Source organism: Bidens hawaiensis, unplaced genomic scaffold (genome assembly GCF_021521415.1).
Source record: "Bidens hawaiensis isolate Kalapana, Puna unplaced genomic scaffold, B.hawaiensis_p1.1 tig00018424_1, whole genome shotgun sequence".
Taxonomy (NCBI): Eukaryota; Viridiplantae; Streptophyta; class Magnoliopsida; order Asterales; family Asteraceae; genus Bidens; species Bidens hawaiensis.
The window spans coordinates 22,052-34,124 of NW_027492782.1; the positions used below are offsets into that span (position 1 = coordinate 22,052).

The following is a 12,073-nucleotide window of genomic DNA, read 5'->3' on the forward strand; positions in this document are numbered from 1 at the left end:
GTTGTGGGACTAGTTGATGGGGGATGCCAGATGGTGCCTTACCCAAAATATTTAAATATGTTTTTACGCTACTTTTTAGTTTTTGCCCTTTTGGATGATTTCAAAATAATATTTTAAATATCATAAAATATATCCTGAATTTAAGTACAATTTTAAAGATACATTTTGTTATGATATTACCTTCAATATTATAACATTTAGTTATTGTGATGGCCTAAAATTGTGTATCCATGACCTTTTGTCTCTATGGGTACATGGGTTGCTTGTTTTTGAGTCCACTCATTTCACATGACCTATGTCCATAGATTGGAAAAAAGGAAAAGCATTTTCATAAAGGAAGAAAGTTTAATAAAGGCTAGAGGGTGGTTGCTCTTGGTGTCTTATCCCAATTCTCTCATGGACCCTTGCGTTTTATTGGGGCATTGGTTATTCACACACCCTTTAACATAGGGTTCCATACGATCGTATAGCCCCTATACGATCGTATTTAGGGTGTGTGGATAACCAAAGGGTGTACAACTAACATATCCCATTGTTATTCTTTCACTGACATGTTCCCATGTGAATGTTATTAGTGTTTGTCATTTGTGCAAAATGACTTGTACTATATTATATTCATAAAGTTTAATGCATGTAACCAAAATGGTATGGTGTAAGTTATATTCATATCATATCATGTCAATAACTAATAAAAGATGTGGACATGCAATGATAGACTTGCTAGGACTTGTTAAATACAGACATCGTTTTATAATATATGAACCTAATCAACTATTTGAAGAAGGACATGGCATGTGTAAATTGTTGTAAAAGCCAAATCGGATACTGGGCACATCGTTCTAAAAGAGATTGAGTTAGATGTATAAGTAGCAATCAACTTTCAAACGTGTTCTAATTTGGTCACTGGTGCGTATTTTTTCCAAATCGAGTCACTAAATCTTCAAATCAAGACTCACCGATTTTTTGTGTGTCAAGAAAAAAAATGAAGGATAAGATGCGGGGGTCAGAATTTGCAATATATGTAGTTAAATTTAAAAACGTTAATTGTATTAAAATATAAAAATAAAAAAAAAATTACGTCGCTACTCAGAGTCAACTTAAAAAAAAGATAAAAAGATTTCCTATGTGAAACAAAAAAGAAAAAGGCTAAAACAACATGGTAGAACCTTTAATTTAATCAAGCATGAAAGTTGAGTGACTTAATTGAAACACTTTTTAAAGTTGAGTGAGTAATTGAAACACTTTTAAAAGTTGGTAGTGCATGTGAAAACTATATAAAACATTAATTTCAAAACCAATTTTATGTTAAGACATGTGAAAACTATATAAAACAAGTTACGTAGTGCATTGATGATTTAATGAGAGAGTCAGTTGGCGGTTCTGTAATATATTCACTTGTGAATAAACAACTAATAATATTTTTTTACAATTAAATAACGGTTAATTAGTTATACATGACTAGCCATACTAGTTGGCCTTTCTGAAATAACTTTACCTTTTATTTACAAACCTTTTAACTTAGTGTTCCTGTCACTATTTGTCCCATTCCGTTCACCTTGATAACAGAGTATCGATATCAAATATGGCCTTTATGAAATATTGAAAAGATACATAACAACAAAATGATATTAGTTGATGCAATGGGAAAGATCAACAACACTTGGCCGCTTTTGGTCTAACCCTAACACAAAATTTGTTAAAACTAATGAGGTCCAAAACCAATTTTTTGAGGTCCACTTATCTACCACAACTCTTTCTTTCACACTATTGACTATATTAAGGGCGCTCACGATCTGGTTTTCGTGGTTTTTGGGTTAAACCGTGAACCAAATCGTTAGTAAAGGTTTTTGGTTCTTGTAAACCGAAGCCAATTAAACCGTTGAACTCTTAAACCAAACTAAACCAAACCAAACCAAACCAAACCAAACAGTTAGTTACAGTTTGGTTCCGGTTTGGTTTCACAGTTTGAGCTTGTTGGACTGTGAATGATTTGCAGAAGTTTAACATATTTAAATATAAATTCATCCACGGTCATGTTTAAACACAAGTTATCTGGAAAATATGAAAATACATCAAGATAAGTAGTCAAATACATAAAAATAACTAGTTATCAAAATAATTAGTTGACATATCATTCCTAATACATAAAAATGTGCCCAGATTCATCAAAATAAAGGTATTGGCTTGATGCTTGTGTCAAAAAAGATGTTATACAAACTCCAGACTTCAACTTTAATCAAAACTCTCACAATTTGAACCACATAAAGATGAACCGAAGTTATGAAATTAGAGAATCAATTATTAGTATTTAGTTAATATGTATATTTGCGTCACCGCTAGAAATCAATCTGAACTCTCACAATTAAATCAAAACTCTCACAATTTGAACCACATACAGATATTCTGGACGATTGATTTCTAACGGTGACGCAATTGCAATTACGGAACATAATAATCCCACGCTTGTTAAAAGCGATGATAATTTATTTATATGACATTATTTAAAAAAAAAGTTGCATAATAAAATAGAGTCTTTTATTCTCTTTAATTCGAGTATTATATTGTTATACTCTTTTTAAAGTGTGTGCGTATATATAAAAAACCCAGATATGTTATGCGTATGGCGCGCATGATTATGCTCACGCGTAATTATTTTACTTCATGCATAATAACTTTTACTTCACGTGTACTTATGAAACTTTTGTTTGTAATTTCAATTACATATTTATAGTTACGCCATCACGCGATTTATTTTAAAGGAATCAAGAGTTGGTATTCTCTTCTAACTTTTATATCATAAAGGAATATTGGTTTTAAATAATCCCAATTATGGCCTATTGGTAAATATCAGTCCCAACTTTACACTTGACTGCTGACCGTCCCAACTATTGATGTATTTGTTTTTAACGAGCCGCGACTAACGGATGTTAACTCCGTTAGTGATTTGCTGACGTGGATCTTCTTCTTCGGCCGCATCATGTCGGAAACTTGCCCGAAACCTGCAACTCGCCTCCATTCTCTTTAATATCGTCACACCGTCTCCCTCCTTCTTTAAAAGACATCGAAAATTAGAAAATGAAGTAGATTTCATCTTCTTTCATGGTCAATCCCTAGATATCAAACCCGATTTTATTTTCAAAAATTTGAAATCAATGTTACACGATTTACAAAATAAGCATAGGGCTTTTGTTAAGGGGATAAAAACAAGTCGAATGATGTGTCAATTACCTCGAATGGTGCACGATTGACAAGGGTGGACTTAGCCGGAGACAACAACGGCGACATGTCGGTTAGGTTTCGAATGAGGGGAAAGATAGAGAGAGATGGTGTAACGATATTAGGGAGAATGGAGGCGAGTTTGCAGGTTTCCGGGGTGATGCGGCCGGAGAAGAAGGTCCACGTCAGCAAATCACTAACGGAGTTAACATCCGTTAGTCGCGGCCTGTTAAAAACAAATACATCAATAGTTGGGACGGTCAGCTGGCAAGTGTAAAGTTAGGACTGATATTTATCAATAGGCCATAGTTGGGATTATTTAAAACCAATATTCCTATCATAAATAATTACTTTACAATAGCATGCCCCTTAATGTCTAAATGAAAAGAACTACCTCTTTTTTCAATACTGAAGAAACACTAAGTGACCCGGTACAGATTATAGATAATCTGGGGGTTAAGTAATGTTTCCCACGAGAATGAGGTCCAACAGAGACGGTTGTTCTTCAGGGGACCTGCAAAACAAAACACCGTAAGCTCGTCACTGAGAAGGGGGGGGGGGTTCCTCCTTGTGACCACCCTCCGGCGTGAGAATCAGACTAGATTGCTCTGAATATAAGTGTATATTAAGAGATTGCTAGATAACTGGATAGCAGATGATCTTACCATTCCAAGATGTTGGAGTATTTATAGCCGAAGATAGGTTTCCTAGAAGGTACAGCCAGCTGAATAGTATTCCTGTTCTACCAACAGTGGATTATGCACAAGCCATACTAGTTGGTGGATAGGTTACGGCTAACAGTAACAAAGTCGGCTGCACTATTCCACCAACTGTAGATTATGCACGTCCCACCTACTGTGGATTATACGCAGGCCATGCTGGTTGGTGAGTAGGTTACGGCCAACAGTAACACTATTCTACCAACTGTAGGCTACGCACGCCCCTCAGTAAGAGTTGGTGAGTAGGCAGCGGCTAATAGTGACAAACAGTACTAGAGGGTGCTCCTCCTCGTACTGTTGTCGGTGAGCTGTCACCCTGTGATTGGCTCATGGGTTGTTCTGGTCAGATCGTCTGTCCTACCCATACCTTGGTAGGTATAGTACAAAAGATCTTTCAGAATCATACGGACTGGCTCATTTTGGCGGGATTGTTCCCGCCTTGCTCATTCCTTCATGTGACTACTGAAGTAGCTATTGCCTTGTGCGTGTAGCCCTGCTGTCTGCGGGTAGCCTTCCCTGATGGCTTGTATCCGCAACTGCGGGAACAGGCGGGGTACTTCACCATTGGGAGGCTTTCCCTGCGTGTACAGCTTGCGTACTGCGCGTAAGATTCTATGAGCATGGTGGGTCCTGCGGGAGCAGATGGCCTTTGCGCAGACGTCCCTGTTCAAGGTGAGTCTTGCGGGACCAACTGGTCTCTGCTGGGACCTACCTCTTCAAATACGCATTTCTTAAATCACTTTGTTCAGGCTTGAATTTGAAACTTCACCAAAGAATCTTTTGCCTTTCACTACCGGGCTACAATGCAACTGGCTAAATGAAAAGAATTAGCACAAAGAAGGTTTATAAGCAAACATTGAATACACTAGGGGTCAACTGTCAAGTTAAACGCTTCAGTAGTTCATTGGCACGTTTGGTTTAATAAACTGCCGTTTACCACCAAAAATAAATGATTAATCAATTATCAATATTGTCGGCCGAGAGAAGTAGAATGCAACAGTCCAATAAGTCAAAAGATAGTGTACTTTGACTTTCGTATTGTGAAAATTAGAAATAATAATATACTTCGGCATGCGCCTTCTACATTTTGATGCAATTATATATTTTTAAAACTCAATACGAACATGTTTGGTCAAAAGTATACTTCTTGTTATTATTACGTTAAAGAGTATAAAATTAAATAACAAGTACAATATGCATAAAAACAAGTATTACAATTTGCAAGTCTTTATGAAGTTATAGTAACAATAAATGAAAAGTAAAATATAAGTAAAAAATTACAACTTAATATTTATTTACATTCTAAAGTGCTAATTGTTCATCCGCAACATATACATATTTAGAACTGTGAATTTTATAAAACAAGTGGAACTAGAACATCAAAGTACATCCACAAATATTACATCACACTAGACTATAGCAGCAAATTATACTACACCAGTTGAAATCATTATGTTTGGCCTTGTTCTTGATCCACATGAATGACAGAGCTAATGTCATCAAATAGCCTAGAAGGGCCAAACTCCTTGGAATGAAACACCTTTTCATTTCAAGCTTTCTAAATTTACCAAAGTGTGATCAAGAAAATGTCATCAAGTAGCTTCCTTTTATGGTAATTGGATGACGCAAGCGAGCAAGTTAAAAAGATAATCGAATGAGGTTGGAAAGGGAGAGGTGATCGACATCACTGTTGAACTCGACACCAAATCAATTATGTCAATTCACAATGCAGTACAATATGGTCCAAAGTATCTTGATGAGCTGGACAAACGGGGCAAAATGAAGAAGAAATGTCGACACCTCTCCTTACCAAAGCCACTCAAGTAGGCAGTCGATCCAGAGATAATCTCCAAACAAAAAAGTTGATTAACTTCCAAATATATCTTTATGCTTTTTATATATGTAAGGAGAACCCATGAAACATACCCCAATTAACCACCCTCTTTGTGATAGCACCAAGGGCTTCCATGACCATAGTAAATAAAAAAAAGGCGAGAGAGGATCACCTTGCTTAACATCTCTTTTGAGCCAAAACTTTTCCGTTGGCGAGCCAATGGCTAAAATCAGTGATCTAATAGTTTTTAGTACCCATGACCAGTCGCACCATGTGGTTGGGAAGTTTATGTTAATAAAAAAACGAATAGAGGAACTCCCAATTTTAGAAATCAAAAATCCTTTTCAACGTAGGCTTTAGATAACAATGCACTCGGATTAAATTTCATCCTTATTGTTATTTCGTTAATAACATGATGCTTCTACCATTGAGACAAGCTAATTTGAGTGTTGGAAATGATATTAGGCATAACTACTTTAAGATCATTAGCGAAGAGTTTGGTTATCATTTTAGAAATACAACCGCTTAGGCTAATTGGTCTCTAGTCATTTCAAGTCACACACACATATATCTTCATTTGGATTAGAGTAGTAAATGAAGAGTTGCATCTTAAATTAATGACCCCTTAACATGAAAAGTATCTAAAATCTTCATGAAATCATTTGGATAAAAAAACCCAATATTTCTTTTAAAACTTGAATGTAAAACCATCCAAGCCCGGGGGTTTATCCCCACCACAGTCCCAAATCGCATTTTGAATTTCTAGTTAGAAAAAGGGGAGAGAAGCGATAAATTCTCTACCGCGTTGTAAATCATCTACAATAATTTATTTGTAAACAATTGGCCTCTTTAACGATTAGCTATAAATTTCAAATTGTTTACTGTTAAGAAATTAAGTAGATCAGTTATTGCCCAACCACAATCTCTTACACCATATATTGCGTAATAAATTTGTTTACATTGTTGTTCAAGCAATAAAGGCATGAGCGTCTCTACTTTTGGTAAGAAAAGGTGTAATGAATTGAAAGTAATTATAATTCAGTACAAGTAAAGCTACCTTCACATCAATTGATTCTTTTTTAACATTACACTCCACTTGAGTACGTTGCAAATACAATAGTTATAGACAACCTTTCATAGTAAAATTCAATGTGTTTAAAACAAGATGGAATTCAACACATTAACCCAGTTGTATGGGAGCATGTAAATAGTTATTATAGCATGTCACTTATCTTTGTAAGATGGTAAAAGACTGATTGATTATTGTTGAATATTGATTACAATATACAAAGAACATGATGCAAATTTAAATACCTAATGGGTCTGTGGGCTCCTAATAGACCTAATGTCCAATACCCTCGCAGTCGTAGCGGAAGGAAACAAGACGCTGAGATTGAAAAAAAAAAACCATGATAAGATAAACATGTTTCGATCGACTCGAAAATCCAAACTTTTTGCCATCAGATCCATATTGTGCTTGATGTTGCATCCTTATTTTGTATGATTGTGCTATCCATAGTCTTTAAAAAATGCATAGCAATGAACCGTAGTCATGATCTTCAAAAGCATGTGACTGTGGGGCTTGTTGACACGACATAGTTGTAAAACCATCACTCTTCAAAAAAATATCACAAGTTATGTTAGGATTACGTGGTTGTAGTTCATTGGTTCTTGGTTTTGGAATGATAAACACAATGACTAGAGGTCAATCGACGACTGATGACCATAGTCATGTGGCGATATGTCAAGACTAATAGGCGCTTGTCTCTTGGATTCGTTGATCAATAATAGATTAGATTTGTAGATCTAAAAAGGAAAAAAAATAAAAGCAAAGTCGATGACTATGGCAAGCGACAACTTCTTTAATCCAAAGATCAAGGGTTGGGATCCGTATATCTAAAAAATAGTTGATCTAATCAAATTGTAGATTAAGATCGTGGCCATGGACCATGAGCCTTGATGTGGTTAAAGCACTGATAAAATAATTAAAGGAAAACGAAGTGGTCACAACAATTTAGCAACAAACCAATAGTATGAGTAGAAAGATATTTTTCCTATGATCACTCACAAACTTGACAATTATGTATTGATTGTCAAGGCCAAACATATAGGTTTAAAAGGGTAGGCAAGGGCTTAGGGCCATCAAAATAATATGGCTCTCAATTTTTAAAAGAAAAGTTATATATGTGTATTGGACTTGGATAGCAAGAAATAATCTTCATCTTAAGTGTGTAGAAGACCAAAAACAAATGGAACTGAAATCAATAAAATAAAACCACGACTCACCTTCAGACGAGAAATCATACATTGCTACATTGCTATTTATCATTGTTAGGACGCTATGTATACATGCTATCATCATTTTTATGTTTGCTATACACTTAATTGATAATTATAATACAAAATGTATTACGTTTGTTATTAGACTTTTTCATTAAACTAATTTATTATTGCTATTTCTTGTTATTAGCTCGGGTGAATTAAAAGGGTTTACAATATAAAGTTTTTTAAAGGGCCCCACTACTTTTTACTTTGCTTAGGGGCCATTAAAAACGTTGGACCGGCCCTGTTGATTGTAATGCATGTGTCTTCTTTTTTGTGATCGATCCAAATCCTATAAACAGGGAGTCCTTCATAGTTCATACTATATTAGACAAGCGATAACTATGTAGTTTAACTCGTTTTTCTTTTCCTTTTTTAAATAAAATAATCTTAAATTGTATAAAACCTTCTTATTATCTTTTCTATTACACACGTTGATACTTGAAACCATGATACCGAATATTATTCTGTGGTTTATAAGAAATATTTATTTCTTTTATATTTTAAACCTAATATAAGTGTAAGAAGACCGATGAATTGACATATATTAAAAAAAAAAAAAAAAAAAGCAGACTGTAATGTGGTAGTGATTCTATTAAATTACTACCTACATTTTTCACTATGATTAAAATAAAATCACGTAAGAAACCACATGTTGGCTCATATGACACCTTACGGTGTTACACCTTCAAGAGCTCATGCACTTATTACTTAACATTAAATGGATAATGAGTCATTTTCATCTCAACTTTAAGTCTCTTTGTGTATTATTTAAATAAAATAACTTTTCTACATTTAGAGACCGGGGAAAAGGTTTCCCACCGGGTATTATTTTGAGATCCAAAATTGTTAATAATGTCGTTAATCGTTATTTGTTATCTTATACTAAAAGATATTTAAAGATCAGGAGACACATAGCTTTCTTCCTAAGTAATGAGAAAAATGATTAACTTTTATGTAATAAAATTATTGCTAATCTACATATCTATATAGTAAATTCTGGAGTCGTTTATATAGTTATATGTCTTTTGAAAAGGGTGTCTCCGAGATTTTGAGTGCCTTAAGCGGTACTAAATATCAGTGGTTATGATTATTATTCCTTTTTTTTTGACCAAAAATCCAAGTATATTACAGCCTTCAATTTACAAATAGATCAAAATTAAAAATGAAAATTTTTTTTTGAAGAGGCAAGGATTAGAACTTGCGTTGCGTCAAACGAGTAGTAATACAAGTTTTCAACTCGTTGTCTCAATCAGCTACACTAGATCAATACTATTATTTCATTTGCGTTTGAATATATATATATTTTTAAATTATGGGCATCCAACCAAGATCAGGCCCTAGACGGTAGCCGAGCCCCGTAGTCCGTATGGGGTCTTGGCCGGCTCTAACTGTGAGCCTTTGCATTGGTGTCTGTCTGAGTCTAATGTTCATAATATAATTGTCATTTATAGACTTACGAAACCGAGAAACAATAACGAACTAGAATACGCCATTGAAATTGAATAAATCATACACACCACTTGAATATTCAAAAATTTATATTTACGTCAAAATTTTATAGAAAACGCTTGTCGAGAGTGTCAAAAAGCCAAGTCAAGCTTGAAAACCTTCATATAACCCAAGTAGAACTTTGGTCATACAATTTGAAATGGGACAAACTCAACATCTGTTAAGCTAAAGAAGACGAGCTTAAGTCGAGTCGAATCATACACACCCTTATCAACAAGTGGTAAAATAACAACAATCAACTTCGTCGACTAGAAACACCTGGATGTATTTTGGGTCATCCATGGGCTATGGCAATGATGGTTTTTGTCATCTTATTTCACACTCAATAATAATGAAATATAATAACCATTATTATTATTATTATTATTATTATTATTATTATTAAAGAAACATACCGCTACAGTATATTTTAAAATTTTGCATCTTTAGTCCTTAAAATTTGGATTGTTTTAATTTAGTCCTCACAAGTTTTAAATTGTTTCAATTTTGATCCATGACATTTCTTTTTGCTAAACTTTGTTTACTTTTTACTGTAGCATCCCAAAATTTTCATGGTTTTAGTATGTACTTTAACATGTGTTTTTCTTCCCATATAGTTTTTTTTTATTACTTATAAATTTAAGTTATTGATTCTTTGGTAATGTTTAGCATATGATATTTTAAGAACACTAGTATGTCGTTACGACATGCTTATATTTTTATATGTCATGCGTTTAAAACGAAGTTGTATTCGCAACAAGTTATTTAAGTTCCGATGAAAACAAAGTTTCTTTCACAATATAATATTTTTTTTGTATTGTAACCACATACCGAGTGTCGGTACCACATCATTGCCGTAATGAGCCGAACCAATACCAACCAAGTTCTTTTGATTGTTAGATCAACTTTTATTTTATTGTGCCAAAGTGATATTCGTTACGATGTGTTTACGTATTCATGCTTTAATATGCGGATCAGTTATCGAGTTCCCCACGCAAAGCACGTTGGAAACATTCTAGTTATTTTTATTTCATAATAATTACATAAAACTAGAATTAAATAATAATAATCCGTCTTTTCACATCTTCATTTAATTTATATAATGTTGACTGTTGAGAGTCATCTCCCCCACGTCTAAAAACTGTTCTCATTCAGTCAGTTGGTTTTTTTCCATTAAAACCACTCTACTATCTTCTTCATCAAGTCACCAAACCCTAACCCTAATTTCAATTAATGGCGATTGATCTCTACTCCGATAACTCCGCCGGCATGACGGCAAGCCCCAGGATATCCTTCTCATACGATCTCTCACAATCCGACACCGTTCCGGTGGAGCAGCTCCTCCGGTCATTCTCATCGTCAAGCGTCGACTTCAATTTCTGCGTTAACGAGAACTCCGACCACCACCACGCTGCAGACGAGCTTTTCTCCGGCGGTAAAATGCTTCCGACGGAAATTAAACAAACGACGGAGACGGCGATGGTGATGGTGACGGACACGCCGCCGCCGCGGCCGGAGAACGAAAAGCTACGGTCGCCGGAGATTCTGCCGGCGGAAGAGGATGAGTTGAAACCACAGAATTCGAAGTCGTTTTGGGGGTTTAAACGGAGTAGTAGCTGTGGAAATGGTTACGCTCGGAGTTTATGTCCGATTACGTTATTATCACGGAGTCATTCAACCGGTTCTTCATCTTCAACCGCTTCGAAACGATCCTCCGGTTCGGTTTCGTCGAAAGACGGGTTTAATCAAAAGAGTCGAAGCTTCCAGAAACCCTCGGTTTCTCAGAAGCCTCCGTTGAGGAAAAACGGGTATGGGTACGGAAACGGTAGTGGAAGTAATAGGATTCGGGTCAACCCGGTGCTGAATTTGGGGTTTGGGTCATTGTTCAACAGCAAGAACAAAAGCAAAAAGTGAGAGTGGATAGAGCATTTGGATAATGACTTGATTTGGGTGTTAATGAATTAATTAATTAATGGTAATCAGTGATATATAATATTTGACCGATATTGGACTAATATTTGACCGATATATCACCGATACTTCCGATATAAGTGTTTTAAGTCTTGAGTATAAACTTTTAGTGTTTAATGTTATTGTTTTACGTCTTAATCAATTATTACTTGCTACGATTGTTAGTGTTTTGCGATTTGCAAAAGGTTAATTTGTTAATGATAGGAGACTATACTTAATTATTATTGTTAAAATGTTATATATATGAATTTTACATGATATTAAAATTACCGATATCTCACTGCGATAACTGATATCTGATATCAGTTATCGGTCAACTATTTTTCCGCATTAATTGGTTAGGTTATTTTTAGGATTCGTGGGTGGGGGTGGGTAGGGTGGGGTTGATGGATAATTGAAGGCACATGGTGTTCTGGGTGTTGAGAATAACAGGTAAGATCGCTTTCATGGGTTACTTTGTCTCTATCATTATGTGTTACTTTTAGGTAACCCTTTTCATATCTTCTAATCCAAAATAATA

The 12,073-nt window shown here is 35.0% G+C and overlaps 1 protein-coding gene across 1 annotated transcript; it reads left to right on the top strand.

Annotated features, from left to right (window-relative positions):
- The first annotated feature begins 10,797 nt into the window (after positions 1-10,797).
- On the top strand, positions 10,798-11,496 carry LOC143556008 (uncharacterized). The gene has a single exon (XM_077045447.1). The coding sequence runs from the start codon at positions 10,816-10,818 to the stop codon at positions 11,494-11,496; it is 681 nt and encodes a 226-aa protein (XP_076901562.1). The 5' UTR covers positions 10,798-10,815.
- Positions 11,497-12,073: the final 577 nt, after the last annotated feature.

Excerpts from the sequence above, each read along its gene's own strand:
- LOC143556008 (XM_077045447.1), top strand. The coding sequence starts at position 10,816 with ATGGCGATTGATCTCTACTCCGATAACTCCGCCGGCATGACGGCAAGC.